The sequence below is a fragment of the Empidonax traillii genome, unplaced genomic scaffold (assembly GCF_003031625.1).
Source record: "Empidonax traillii isolate 1590-97213 ecotype Southwest subspecies unplaced genomic scaffold, ASM303162v1 scaffold2044:size41258, whole genome shotgun sequence".
Classification (NCBI taxonomy): Eukaryota; Metazoa; Chordata; class Aves; order Passeriformes; family Tyrannidae; genus Empidonax; species Empidonax traillii.
In genome coordinates this window covers 2,938-17,183 of record NW_020957237.1, presented here as the reverse complement: position 1 = coordinate 17,183, position 14,246 = coordinate 2,938, and the positions used below count along the sequence as shown (strand labels likewise).

The 14,246-nt window shown below is 55.3% G+C and overlaps 1 protein-coding gene and 1 long non-coding RNA gene across 2 annotated transcripts in view; one reads left to right on the top strand and one right to left on the bottom strand.

Moving 5' to 3' along the window:
• LOC114071483 overlaps positions 1–1,779 on the top strand; it is a 4,437-nt gene extending 2,658 nt beyond the window's left edge. The window contains exons 2-3 of the long non-coding RNA XR_003574045.1: positions 350–476; positions 1,768–1,779. This is a non-coding gene — a long non-coding RNA (uncharacterized LOC114071483). The remainder of the gene's footprint in view (positions 1–349; positions 477–1,767) is intronic.
• Positions 1,780–3,730: 1,951 nt separating this feature from the next.
• LOC114071482 (hydroperoxide isomerase ALOXE3-like) lies at positions 3,731–8,161 on the bottom strand. Its single transcript, XM_027909312.1, has 13 exons — positions 8,024–8,161; positions 7,413–7,611; positions 7,257–7,338; positions 7,046–7,168; positions 6,845–6,948; positions 6,428–6,750; positions 6,149–6,352; positions 5,933–6,019; positions 5,197–5,366; positions 4,999–5,120; positions 4,805–4,905; positions 4,166–4,336; positions 3,731–3,954 (listed from the first exon to the last, which is right to left on the bottom strand). The coding sequence occupies exons 1-13, from the start codon at positions 8,159–8,161 to the stop codon at positions 3,775–3,777; spliced, it is 2,004 nt and encodes a 667-aa protein (XP_027765113.1). The 3' UTR covers positions 3,731–3,774.
• Between the last annotated feature and the right edge of the window lie 6,085 nt (positions 8,162–14,246).

The window sequence follows — 14,246 nt, the reverse complement described above, 5'->3', positions numbered from 1 at the left end:
GGAAGGGGGGGAGAAATGGGGAAAATGGGGGAGAAACGGGGAAAAAGAGAAGAAATGGGGGGAAATGAGGGTGGAAAAGGGAATTGAGAAAAATGGAGGAAAAACGAGGGGGATGGGGGAAAATGGGGGGGGAAACGGGAAAAAGGAAGGAAATGGGGGGAAAATGGAGGAAAGAAGGGAGGGAAAATTTGGGGGGAAATAAGGAAAAAAGTGGGAGAAATGGGGGGGAATGGGGAAAAAACGCGGGAAAATGGGGCGGAAATGTGGAAAATTGGAGGGAGAATGGGTGGAATGGGTGCCGCGGGTGTCCCTGTGGGTGCCGCGGGTGCCACTCCCGCTGTCCCATCAGGTCGTTCCTGCGGTCGCTGCTGTCGAGCGGCCCCTCCGAGCTGTTCCTGGTGGTGCCGCGGGAGGTGGAGGCGGCGGGGACCTGGCTGAGCCCCGAGTGACGTCAGCGGTGACGTCACCCACGACCCGTTTTTGGGGGGTGGTTTTATCCCCCCCCGTGTAGTTTGGTGACGTCATCGAGGCCGCCCGGGGTCATCCCCCCCCCGCGCCCTCAAATTAACACCCCACCCCAAAAAATAAATTGATTAAAAATGGTGTTTTTTCAGCCTCGGTTTTGTGCCATCGGAGGAAGAACCCCCCCCAAAAAAACCCCGATTTCGTCCTAAAATCCCCAAATTTCGTCCCAAAAGCCTTGATTTTCACATCAGAATCCCCGATTTTCCTCCCCAGATCCCAAATTTTTCCCCCAAATCCCCGAATTTCATCACAAAATTCCCGAATTTCATCACAAAATTCCCAAATTTCATCCCAAAATCCTTGATTTCCACCCCGAAACCCTCGATTTTTATCCCAAAATCCCCAAATTTCGTCCCCAAATCCCCGATTTTCGTCACATAATCCCCAAATTTCACCCCCAAATCCTCGATTTTTATCCGCAATTCCTTGATTTTCACCCCCAAATCCTTGATTTTCACACCAAAAGCTGAAGTGGGGGGAGCCCAGTGACCCTGAAATGTGGGGCCTGTAGAGGGGGGACCCCAGAGAGGGGGGAACCTCAGGACTGCTGGCAGCCCAGAGAGGAGGGGAGCACAAAGAGAGGGGAACACTGAGAAGAGGGACCCCCAGGACCCCTATTACAGCTCACTGATTGAGGCCATGATGTTCATTATAAATTCCCATCAGGCTGAACAAAGGCACTGGACACATGTTAGGAACTCTTTATGGTTTATTGTACCCAACACTTCCATGGGTTCTCAGCTTCCCCCACAAACCCCTCCAAGGTGCTGGCTCACAAGGCCTAGCACAGCTCCACAATCTTCTCTTCTTCAGCATCCACCAATCCTGTGTGACCCAGAGACTTGGGGTAAATGTAACTCATATTGTATTCAAATTAAATAAATGAACCTACAGCAGGGTTTTTTTTTTTTTTTTTTGGTCTGAGATCCATCCTCAGCAGAGCAGGAACGAATAGGAAATGGGAACAGCTTTGTGACTGCACCAGCTTTGGGATGGGCCCTGTGCCTGCATCAGCAAGAGCTCCTGAGGACCACAAGGGCTTTTGTGCTGCCCTGGGGAGATGGGATGGCAGAGAGGGGCTGCAGAGCTCTCAGGATCTTCTGGAGAGGAGAGCAGGGCACACCTTTTCCTTTTGCCAATCATGTTCACCCATTCAGTCCTCTCTGAGCTCCAGCTGCTGCTGTGCCCTTGATAGGGGCTGGGCTGTGGTGCCACTGCCCAGAGCACCCTACCCTGGGCAAGGCTGTGGGGCCAGACCCGCCTGGGCTGTGCTGGGGAGAGGCCCTTGGTGGTGGAAGAGAGCTTAGGGGATGTGGGAGAGCTCGGAGGGAGCTGGGCTGGAAAGGACCTGGAAGAGAAAACCAGCAGTGTGTATCTCACACTGTGTGACCGTGCAGGGGGAGGACTCACACCAGGGGGGTTTGGTGCAGAGCCACAGCCTGTGGAAGGTACCAAATATTTGAAACTCCCAGAGAGAGGAGGCTGATCTGTGCCCTTGGTGGCATGAACAGAGCAGGAAGGTGGCCCAGGACAGTTGTGTCCCCCCCTCCAGCCTCTCTCCACAGCCATTCCCAGCGCTGGCTTCTCAGCCCAGGGTTACGGGTGAGTTTTGCTGTGCCCACCTCCATCCTCCTGTTGGGCTCAAGGTGTGTTCCAGGGCCATGGCCAGCCCTGCCTGGCCTCTCTCCTGGCCCAGAGCCTGGCAGAGCCTGGAGCAGGACTCTCTGTGAAGCCCCACAGGTGACAGGGACTCTCCAGGATCTTGGGGAGGTGCTGAACAGGAAAGCCCTGGGGTGACCAAGTCCCAAGGGCATCCCATCAGAGGGGCCGTTCCCCACCCTGAGTGTTCCTGTCCTGGGCTGGGCCTGCACAGTTGGGGCTGTGGGGCCATGGGATGGGAGCAGGCCTGAGATGTCTCAGGATAGGTCACAAAGCCGCTGCAGGGGGGTGACAGCAAGGCCAGGGACAGACAAGGGATTGCTGGGCATGGCCTGGGCTGTGTTGGTGGGACTCTGGGAAAAGCAGAGCTCACCTGGAGTTGGTGGCTGCAAGAAAAGCTAAAAGCAAAAAGAGCTTTAACTTCTCTGCTAGAGACCAAAGATCAAAAAGGGAAATGCAGGGTTGCTGTGGAATGGGGAAGGGGATTTAATCCCAGCAGACACTGGTGTGGTGCTGAGGGACTCCATGGCTTCTTTGCCTGACTCTTTACTAGAAAGGTCTCTCAGGCCTCTGTGGTCAGTGAGGGGCTTCAAGGAGGGGGAGAACTCATGTTGGTAGGAACCTCATGAGATCCCAGGACAAATGCCAGTGTCTGCTCCTGCAAGGGAGCCTGGCCATGGCACAGGCTAGGAGCTGCCTGGCTGGAAGCAGCCTTGTAAGAAAACTGATGGGCAGGGAGCTGGGCAGGAGGCAGCAAGGGTGGCCATGAGCACCCTGGGCTGTGTGACCCCTGTCAAGGTGGCGGATTATCCAGGTTGCTGTGCCTTGGTTTTGGTTCCTCAATACAGGAAAGATGTCTGTAAGCTTGAGCAGGTTTAGTGAAGGGCCTCCAAGATGGGGCTGGAGCCCTTTGCCTGTGAGGAGAGGCTGAGGGAGCTGGGCCTAGATTGGATCCAGCCACACCAACATTCAACCTCAAAGAAGGAGTTTAGAAAGCCAGGGGGCCTGGGTGGGTTTTGAGGTGTTCAGGATCCTTTCTGCGTCTCGTGACTCAAAAGTATCCTCTTTAATAAACTTTGTCTGAAGCTCTTAGTCTAACCCCATAACAGGGGGGCACTGGGAGCACTGAGGAGGACACTGGGAGTGCTGTGGAGACTGGCAAGCACTGCAGGGGGACACTGAGGTCACTGGGGATCAGTGATGGGCACTGTGAGACTGGAAGGAGCCACTGAGAGCAGTGGGCATCATGTCTCAATTGCCTCAATCCAGCTCCCACTTTGAGTGGCGGCTGTGGGGAGGGACCAGGGGGTCCCCGTAGTTTTAGAATGCCCCCCCACCCCGAAGCAGGGAGGGTTTGATTGACAGCTGGCATTTATTGGGGGGAAGGAAACAGAGCGGGGGTGCTGCGGGAGTAAGTGCTGAGGGTGTCCAAGTGTGGGGTCCTGGAGGTGCCAGGGTTGTCCAAGTGCAAGATACTGGGTGATAAGAGCATGTGGGGTGCTGGTGGAGCTGGGAACTGGGGGTGCTGGGTGCACTGGGTGTCCAGGTGCTGGGAGTGCTGGGGGCGCTACATGGGTACAGCCCCTGCACTCAGATGGAGATGCTGTTCTCGGTCTCCAGTGGGTTCAGGTAGTTGTATCTCAGCTCAGCCAGGTAGTTCCTCTCCTCGATCCGGTCCTGGATCTCCTTCAGCCGCCTTTGGAAGGCCCGGATAAGCCGCCGAGGTTCTGCCTCTGTGAACCGCTCCTCAGGGTACTGTCCCAGGAGCCTCTGGGGAGACAGGGATGGGGATCCCTCAGCTTCAACCCCTTGGTGCTACTGGGGGGTTCTCTGGTACCCTGGTAGCTGTGGAGCAATGGTAGCCATCCCCCAGGCTTGAGGACATGAAAGGTTGTGACATCCAGCCTTGTGGACACCTTTTGGGGTTCCCGGCCCCATGGACCCTTTTGGAGGACCGTGGAGACTGTGGGGACAGACTCACCCTGTCCTTGAGTTGGGAGCTGAGGAGTATCAGGGTCACTAGGATGTTTGCAGTGGTGGCCACCTCAGGAACAGTGTCAAGGAAGTGCTGGAGGAAGGCCCGTCCCTTCTCACGGGGCGGTGGGTGGCGCATGGAGGACGGGGCATTGGGGACGAAGGCGCCGAAGTCATACTGCAGGGGGACACACCACTGGAGAGGACACCACCAAAAACATCCCCCGAAGGGGATGGGTGGGAACGTCCCCTGGCACAGAGAGGGGAGAGATGGGAACATTTCCCCATCATGGCAAGGGAACGGATAGGAACATCCTATCTGGCATGGAGAGGGGACTGATGGGGACATTCTCTCCAGCCTGGAGAGAGGATGGGACAGCTGGGGTCATCCCTTCCTGCATGAAGAGGTGATGGATGGGGACATACCTCTAGCATAAGGTCACATTGGATGGGGGCGTTCTTCTGAGGTAGGGTGGGGACATCCTTAGAATATGGGGACAGGAGGGATGGGGACATCCCTCTGGCATGTAAAGTGGTGTGACATGGACATTGGTTCAGGATGGGAACATCCCTCCTGCATATAAAAGGCTGGGAGCAGGACATGACCCCAGCACAGCTGGGGAAATCCTTTAGGTCTCTGTCCTACCTGCCCATTGTTGACAGCGGCGTGCTGAGTCGAGCAGGTGAACATCACCATGCTGAGGAACTTGATGAGTTCTGCCACTGTCTGCAGTGAGGAGGGGACACCTGGGTGGGAGGGGGACAGCCAAGAGCCTCAGGGATCCGTCCCTGTCTCCTGCCACCCCTGGGGACATGCCATGGCAGCTGCAGGTGTGCTACCTGAGGAGGTCCTGCCCAAGAAGCCGTTGGTGAAGATGTCCATCACCCAGGCCTGCAGCTCCGTGTCCCCGCTCACCGCAGCATCCCCATCATAGTAGAATGTCACAATGCCAGTGACAAAGCTGCCACAGGAATGAGGTGATTGTGAGGTCCTGGGGCACACCCAAGACCACTCCCAACCCCCAAAACTGGTCCCACCTCTCAATGGCTTCCCAGAGGCTCTTCCCATCATCCCGGTAGTAGTAGTTGGGGACTTGGGACATGCCACGGTGGCGGATGTCATCAGGGAGGCACAGGGAGGTGTAGGTCACCTGCTCCAGGCCCCGCTGCACCACCAGCTGCAGCCCCTCATAGGTCACCCCTGAGCCCTGGGAGAGGGGAGGCACCCATGGGCGGGCAGGGTGGGCAGTGCCAGGCTTCAGTGTCCCCCAGTGTTCCCAGCATACCCCAGTGTCCCCCAGTGCTCACCAGTCCTCCAGGTACACACCAAGTCCCCCAGTGCACCCCAGTACTCTCCAGTGTCCTCCACTCCAGGTTCTCTAGTGTCTCCCAGGGCCCCCATATTTCCCAGTGTCCCCCAGTTTCCCCAGTATACTACAGTGTTCCCCAGTAATGCCAGTACAGCCCAGTGCCCCCAGTACACCCCAGCACTCCACATTGCTTCCAGTAGCACCTCACTACCCTCCAGAACTCCCAGTAGACCTCAGTGCCTCCTAGTGCCCCAAGAAGACTCCAGCATCACCAGTAGACCCCAACACCCCCACACCCCTCAGTGCACCCAGTGCCAACTGTTCTCTCAGTAGCCCCCAGTGCCCCTAGTGGACTCCAGCAGACCAACCCCCAGTGTCCCCAGTAGACCCCAGTGCCCCCAAGCGCTCCCACCAGGTCCCAGTGGCCCCAGCAGAGCCCAGTGCTCCCAGGCCCCAGGGCTCACCTTGTCGATGAGGCCGCCAGGGTTGATGAGGACGGAGCGGGCCAAGGTATTGATGTGCAGTGTGTAGCGGAAGTGGGGCATGAGGAGCTGAGGGAGGAACCAACACCTGGCAGGTGACCAGGGACCCCTCGCATGAAGCGGGGGGGGCTGTCACACAGAGTATTACCACTGTCAAATGGGCGAGGGGGCAGCAGGTGGCCTCAGGGAGGACCTTACCTTGAAGAGGGGGTGGCATGTGGGCAGGTGGCGCAGAGTGGCAACAGCGAAGACCTCCCCAAACAGGTGGGTCCTCAGCAGGTGGGTGAGGAGCTGGTGGCTGTAGAAGTCAGCGTTGCGCACCCAGGTCTTGGCCAACAGCCAGTCCCACTCATCATCACTTGGCAGGAAGATGGGGTTGGAGGGTCCTGGTTTTTGACTGAGCTGTGGGACACCACCTCATGGTCTGGGACTATCCTCACCCTCCCCACAGCACACTTTGATGTGGGGCATCCCTACCTGGATGGCGATGGGGCGCAGGAGCCCATCAGTGCCCTGGTGAAGGAGGCAGAGTGGGGCTGCCACGTATTGCTGGCGCCCATTGATGGTGTCGGCTGGGATGTCGTCCAACACCTCATAGTCCACAATGAAGATCCGACCTTCTTTCAGCTCCTTGCCCAGGTCAGTGGTACTCCCCAGTGAGCCGGCCACCATCTCTGGTGTCACCGGGAATTTGGGCGGCAACGCGGTGCAGCACCGAATGATGATGGGGTTGTTGCCATTGAGGAACTGGTAACCGAAGAACTCATCTTCTTGCCAGTGCTTGGCCACGTACTCAGGGACTAGCGGGGTGGTCAGATATCAGCACCCACTTCCCCAGCCTTCAGGGAGAGGGAAGCCCTGAGTGGTAGGGAGGGGGACACACAAAGCACTCACCAATGTCCCTTCCCTGTGTCCGGGAGAAGATGGTGCGCATCTCATCCAGGCTGTTCCAGGAGGTGTTTCTCAGCAGGAACCCTGACAGAAAGTGGGAGGCCCCTCTACAGGGCAGAGGGGGACCTCAGCACACCCTGTCTCTTCTCTGGCCCCTCTTCCCGCCACCATCCAGGTCCTACCCGGCCTCAGAGCAGTGCTTACTGTAAGATGAGGAAACCAGTGAAGTCAGTGGCCCTGACACAGGAGAACTGGATATTGGAGTCCAACTCGAGGATGGAGCCCACGTCGAGGCAGCGGGGCCAGCCCTGGGCAAAGGTCTTCCACCTGGGGTGGTACATGGGGGCAGATATCAGCATCACCACTGACCAGCCACCTGGCCAAAGTGGGCCTTGTCCCCATGCCCTGCTGTCACCGGAAAGCCTCCTGTTGCGCTGCCAGCTCTCGACGCCGATGTTCCTTGAGGATCTGCAGCTCGTCATCCACTAGCTTCTTCCCTGGAAAGGAGGAGGTGGGATCAAGGTTGGACCCCCAGTTGTCAGAGGAGGATTGGGGGTTGGGCGTATCTTACCTGAGCCCTCCCGCACTTCCAGCGTGGTGACCCCCTCCAGCCACTGGTAGCAGGGGAAGCGGTACAGGGTGCCACCGGGGGCTGTCACCCGGACATCCTTGCAGAACCAGGCATCCTCCAAGAAGAGCCGCCACTTGTGCAGGCGGACGAGGACAATAGGGCCCAGGTCCTGCCTGCAGTCCACAGACAGGCTTTTCTCCTGGAGGGGAGGGAATGGCTTCTGAAGAGTGGGCAGATGCCCCAGGGTGGCACCAGGGGACACCAGCAGAGAAGAGGCTCAGAGCATCCCCTTGCTTCCAACCCTCCAGGATCCTTATCCTCCACCATCCCCCCCAAATCCCTATACCCCTGGAGCCCCTTTCCTCTATCCCCCCAAGATCCCTTCCCACCGTCTCCCAAGACTTCTTCCCACCCATCCCCACAAGATCCCTTTCTCACCTTCCCCCCCAAATCCTTTCCCACCATCTCCTTGTACCCCAGGAAGAGTCTGTGCAGCCCTTCATGTCCCCAGGGCAGTTTGTGCCACCCCTCATGTCCCTGGGACGCCTATGCCACCCTTCATGTCCCCAGGACAGCTTGGCCATCCCTTGTGTCCCCATCCCCATCCCCACCTGTCCCGGCAGGAACAAGAAGGAGACAGTGGTCTTGCGGCTCTCGCCTCGGCTGCCCACCAAGGTGATGGAGATGGAGTTGTTGGTCCCAGCTTCTGCCACATCACCTGTGGCCACTGTCACCTTGTAGGTGGCCATGGGCGAGCTGAGGTGATGTCCAGGAGATGCTTTCAGAGAGGAGTGAGGGGGTCTGAGGTGCGAACTGCTGTTTTGGGTGTTTTGGTGTCGCAACCCCTGTGGCTGTTGTGTGAGTGGGTGACAGGTCCTTCCTCCTCAGGAAGGTGTTATCAGATCACTGCTAACGGCCAGCATCCGGTACATCTGATCTCAACCCGTGTGGCCGTGGGGACATTGCCCAAGTGACAGTCCTGGAGGTGGCCATGGGGACATTACCCAAGTGATGGCCCTGGGGGTGGCTGTGGGGACGTTACTCAAGAGACAGTCCTGAGGGTGGCCCTGGGGACATTGCCCAAGTGACAGTCCTGGGGATGGCCGTGGGGACATTACTCAAGCGATGGCCCTGGGGGTGGCCGTGGGGACATTACCCAAGCGATGGCCCTGGGGGTAGCTGTGGGGAAATTACTCAAGCAACAGCCCCAGGGCTGGCCATGGAGACATTACCCAAGCAATGACCCCAGGGATGGCCATGGGCCAAGGGAGGGGCATTAACCATGGGCCAGAAGCTCCACCTGCCCCCCCAGGGTCTCCTCACCTGTGTGACCCAGGAACAGCACTTCCCCGTCCTGGGAGACGTGGCCATACTGGAGAGAGTCCAGGGATGGTGATGAAGGGACTGGAGCACTTGGTTGGTGCTGTACTCAAGGTTTGGGCTTCCATGATCATGGATTCACTTTTGAGAAGGTCTGTGGGATTCACCTGACCAGCTGGGACAACTGGGTCGTTTCCAGTAAGGTGGCCAGACGCCTCAGGGAGCTTTAAATTGGACATAGGGAAGGGCCACCAGTATGATGACTAGGACTGAAGGAGGCTGAGGGTGCTGGAATGGAAAGACACAGTGAGGCCTCATGAATTCCATAAATACCTGTAGAGAGGGTGTGGAGTGAACAGAGGTTTGGGTATGTATCTTCTTCTCCAGGAAGGTGGACAGGAGGAGATCAACATGCAGGTCAAATTCTTTAGGGCACTGAGGTTTCCTGGGAGCAGTGGGGGCAGCTGTGGTCTTTCAAGCCCTTGGTCTCCATCCCCTCCACTGCTCTGGAGGCACCCAGAGCCCCACAATGGCCCTGGTTTCATCTGTGACATTGTCCTCTGTGTCCCCCCCACTGTTTTGGGAACAACATGAAGCCAAGTTGGAGGATCCTTTCATGTTTGATCATGGACAAGGCTGGTCAGTCTCATCTCTGTGCTGGACAAGATCACGGAGCAGATCCTCCTGGAATCGATGCTAAGGTACATGGAAAATAAGGAGGTGGCTGGTGACAACCAACATGGCTTCACTGAGGGCAAACCAGGCCTGACAGCTTTGGTGTCTTTCCTGACAGGATTACAGCAGTGGTGGAGGGGGAAGAGCAACTGATGTCACCCACCTGGACTTGTGAAAAGCATTTGACACTGTCCTGCACAACACCCTGGTTTCTAAACTGGAAAGATACAGATATGAGGGATGGACCACTCGGTGGATTGGCTGGATGGTCACACTCAAAAGGTTACAGTCAACAGCTCAATGGCAAAGTGGAGCCCAGTGACAAGGGGCATCCTCAGGGGAGGGGGATGAGACTGGCACTGTTTGACATCTTTGTCAGTAACAGGACAGTGGGATTGATGGTACTGGGAGTAAGTGGAACTGCCTAAGACCATAGAAGGAGTGACTGGGGATCATACTGGAATCATACTGGGGGGGAGTAGAACTTACATGAACCTTAGTGGGAGTGACTGGAACTGAATGAAACCATAGAGGAAGAGACTGGAATCATATTGGGAGTGGCTGGGATCATACTGGAATCATTCTGGGAGTGAAAGGAATTGACTGGGATCATACTGGGCATGACTGATACCATACTGGGGTGAATGAAGCAATTTTGACCAAGCTCGGGGAGATTGCCATAATACTGGGAGTAACTGGAAGTGACTAGGATCATACCGGAAGTGACTGGAACAATACCCAAACCTCACTGGGGGTTACTGGTAGCAACTTGGACTAAGTTGGGGGTAATTGAGATCCTACTAGAAGACACTGGAAGCAACTGGGTTCATACTGAGAGTGTCTGGAACCACACTTGGAGCAAATGGCATCATATTGAAGGTGATTGGGATCATACTGGGAATGACTTGCAACGGATTGGGACCATAGCAGAAGTAACTGGAATCATGCTGGAGATTTTAAGAACAAACTGGGAGTGACTGGGAGCGACTGGGAGCAATTAGGACCACATGAGGCAAGTGCGATCTGATTGGGAGTGAGTGGGAGTGACTGGGAGTGATTGGAATCGTACTGGGATTATTCTAGGAGTGACAGAGAACATACTGGGGTCATACGGGTAGTGACTGGAACTGAACGTGACCCTAGTGGGAGTGCCTGAGATTATATGGGGGGTGACTGGAAGCAAGCAGGACTATGCTGGGGGTGACTGGGATCATACTGGGAGTGACTGGGATCATACTGGGAGTGACTGGGAGAAAGTAGGACCAAACTGGAAGCAACTGGTACCATGCTGGGGGCAACTGAGATCTGATAGTGACTGAGAGTGAGTGGGATCATACTGGAATCATACTGAGATCATACTAAGAGTGACTGGGACCATACTGAGAGTGACTGGAATTGACTGGACTCCTACTGGAAGTGACTGGAAGCAACCTGATTCATACTGGGAATGACTGGAACCATACTGGTAGCAACAGGAACCACACTGGGGGCATCTGAGATCATACTGGGAGTGACTAGGAATGACAAGCATCATATTGGGATTGTACTAGGAGACACTGGAACTGAACAGGATCACAGTGGGATTGACTGGAATCATACTCGGAGAGAGTGCCTAGATCATACTGGAATCATACTGGAAGAAACTGGAACCATACTGGGGGTAACTGGGAGGAACTAGGATCATGCTAGGGGTCACTGGGAGTGACTGAGAGTGACTGGGATACAGGGATCATAGTGGGAGTGACTGGAAGCATGCTGGAGACAACTGGGAATCAACTGAACATGTCTGGGAACATACTGTGAGTGACTGGAAGTGACTGGAACCATACTAGGGGTGACTGGGAGCAACTTGTACCAAGCTGGGGGCAGTTGGTGTTCTACTAGAAGTGACTGGAAGCAACTGGGTTCATGCCAGGAGTGTCTGGAACCACACTGGGGGCAAATGGGAGCATACTGGGAGTGACTGCAAATGACACTATAGTGGGAGTGACTGGAATCGTGCCAGGAGTGGCTGGGAGCATACTGGAATCATTCTGGGAGTGACTGGAACTAACTGGGACCATAGTTGAAGTGACTGGGATCATACTGGGATCATACTGGAACTATACTGGGGGTGAATGAGAGCAACTTGGCCCAAACTGGGGGCAATTGGCATAATAATGGGAGTGCCTGAGAGTGACTGAGATCAGGGTCCCCTGACTTCTACATTCCAGCCAACCTGGGTCTCCCCACCCCATGACCCCCCTTTCCTCAATGTTGGGACCCCTGGACCACTCTTTCCTGGGCACTGGGACCCCTTGGACTCCTCATCCCTGGTCTGTTCACCCCAAGCCCCCCTTTCCTTGACCCCATGACTTCCCTGAATCTCCTCCAAGCTCTGCCAGCTCTTCCAGTTCTCCCTTTCCTTCACCCTTGGCCCCCCTCAGGCTCCCCAAACCTCCGTGTCCCCACAGTTCTCAACTCTCGGTGCCTCCTGCATGTGGCACTGTCGGAGTCCAGGCTGTGGTTCCCCAGAATGTGTCCGTGGATGGTTCCCAGGAAGTTCCAGGGAGATCCCAGTGTGTTCCCAGGGGGATACAGGGGAATCACCCAAAATTTCGTGTGTCGTTGTCATACTCCCCCTCCAGCATTCCCACCTCATCCCATCCCATCCCCCACTGCACTGCTTTGGACCCCTGCAGCCACAATTCCTGGGCACTGGGACCCCCCTGAACTTCCGTTTCCAGGCACAGGGGTCCCCCTCCACCGTATTACCTGGCACTGGGAGCCCTCTGAACTTCATAATCCAGCACAGACACACCCCAGACTTTCATTCTTGGGCATAGGTACCGCCCTGAACCTGCATTTCTGGTCCCCCTTTTCCAGCATTGTGACCCCCTGAACTCACATTTCTGGGCACCTGGACACCCCCGAACCCCTTTCCCTGGTGCCAGGACTGCCCCTGCACCCCCTTATCCTGCATCCTTCTGCACCCATCCCTTCTATCCCAACCCTTGGACTGCCCCTTTCCTGGCACTGGATTCCCCCTGGAACCTCATTCCTGCCTTTCCCAGTCCCCAGATCCCTCTTTCTTCAGAACAGCAAGGCCATACAAGCCCCCGTTCCCAGCCATGCCAGGTCTCCCACCCTGTGACCCCATTTACTCAACACTGGGGGGTTTCGAGAGTGTCCTGGAGAACTGAAGTGCTTTTCTTAGCGTACAGCACTATCAGTCAGAGCTGTTAAACCTCTAGAACGGGAATGTAGAAGTCAAGCTGTTGAACTTTTTGTCCTGGACACCCTTAGTATGTGAGCAGTTAGTGCTAGGCTTCAGTTTTGGATCCTGACTCTGTGAGACTGAAGAATTATGATGATATAGAGAGCTGAAAAGGAAAGTGTAGATATCAGCATGTGTTGGTGCAGTTCAGTGGGTGCAGTGGAAGGTGGAGCAAGCAACAGCTTTCTCACCTGGCCCTTTCGTGGGCCAGATGTTTTCAGTTGTGTAGCTGGATTCTATGAGAATTTGAATAATTTAAATAAATTCTGTGAGAATTTATTAGTACATATAATTGGGAAGGAGTTCCTGTTGTCTTTCAAGTATGGTGGAAACAGGAGTTTGCACATGAAAGGGGAAGGTCAGCCAAACTTTTCTTTGAGGGTAGTGATGTTTTCAACTTTTATTTGTTCTTTGGCTACTTTAGCTGGCTCAGTCCTGGGACTTTGCCTTCTTTTGCAGATTTTTAAAAAGTCTTAAATAAATAATGCAAACACTCTGGGCAGTTTATAGCTTAATCCAGAGAGTAACAGCGGTGCTGTCCCGGTAGCCTCTGTAAAGAGCTAAGCATTCCAGGTGAGTGGTGGAGGCAGCAGGAGGAGCAGGGGTCCAGGGAACTTTCAGAAATGCCACAGAATATTTTCTTTCCCTACCCAAGGTGTGCCATGCAGTGAGAGCTGCAGGCTCTGACTCTGGCGGCCGCCGGGGACTCGAGGACCTCGGTGCACTTTGGAGACAGTGAGTGGGGGAATTGTTGGGGTTTGGCCCATGTGCAGCTGAAGTCGTGCATTGCTTTGGGTTTCCTTTCTTGGAGGTGACGAAGAGAATAAGCCAGTGACTGCAGGAACCTCTGAGCCAGCCCAATGGACCTGGGGACGTGCTTTTGGAAGGTGGGTTGAGAGGCCCAGCTCTCTGCAAGATAAGTCAAGGGCTCTGAGCCAGAGAGGGCATGAAAGCCAGGTACAGGCTTGGGAATTGCCAGAAGGGCTTTTGAAATGTGTAGGGGAAAAGTATGTCTGAGAAGAAGTCCCTTAGGAGAAGGAAGCAGAGAGGCTGAGTTTTCACCCCAGCACCAGCGTGTGTAGGGCAGAGCAATCTTACACAACCTTACAAGTGTGGGCGGAAACTGAAGGAGGTCCTTGCAGTAAGAGGTGAGTAAAGGAACCTCAGATAGAAAATTACGTCAGAATGTTGCACTCTGAGGGGATCCATCAGTATATGCCTTTGCCTCTGTGATTTTTTTGCAGTAGCCATCTGTATCCCCAGAGGAGCAGAGCCAAAAAATGTCATAGTGCAGTCCCCCTCATGAGCCATGGGCCCCTTTGTGATGTCATGGCCCCCTCCTCTCCATTCCGGAATAACCCCTGGCAACGAAAGAACCGATGCCCCACATTGTCAGAATGCAGCCCCACCTGCCTGCCAGGGGCTTCTTTGTGATGTCACAGCCTATCCTGTCCAATTTGGAAAGGCCCCTGGAATACGAAGAACACACATCCCACTGCCCTGCATTGCAACCTCACCTCTGTGCCATGGAGCCCTTCGTGACATCACGGCCTATTCCCTCCATTCCAGAATGGCCCCAGGAA

Coding starts and splice junctions, on each gene's coding strand:
- LOC114071482 (XM_027909312.1), bottom strand. CDS start 8,161: ATGGCCACCTACAAGGTGACAGTGGCCACAGGTGATGTGGCAGAAGCT. Junction 7,612..8,023: donor TCTTGTTCCTGCCGGGACAG/GTGGGGATGGGG, acceptor CCTCCCCTCCAG/GAGAAAAGCCTGTCTGTGGA. Junction 5,121..5,196: donor CTCTGGGAAGCCATTGAGAG/GTGGGACCAGTT, acceptor TTCCTGTGGCAG/CTTTGTCACTGGCATTGTGA.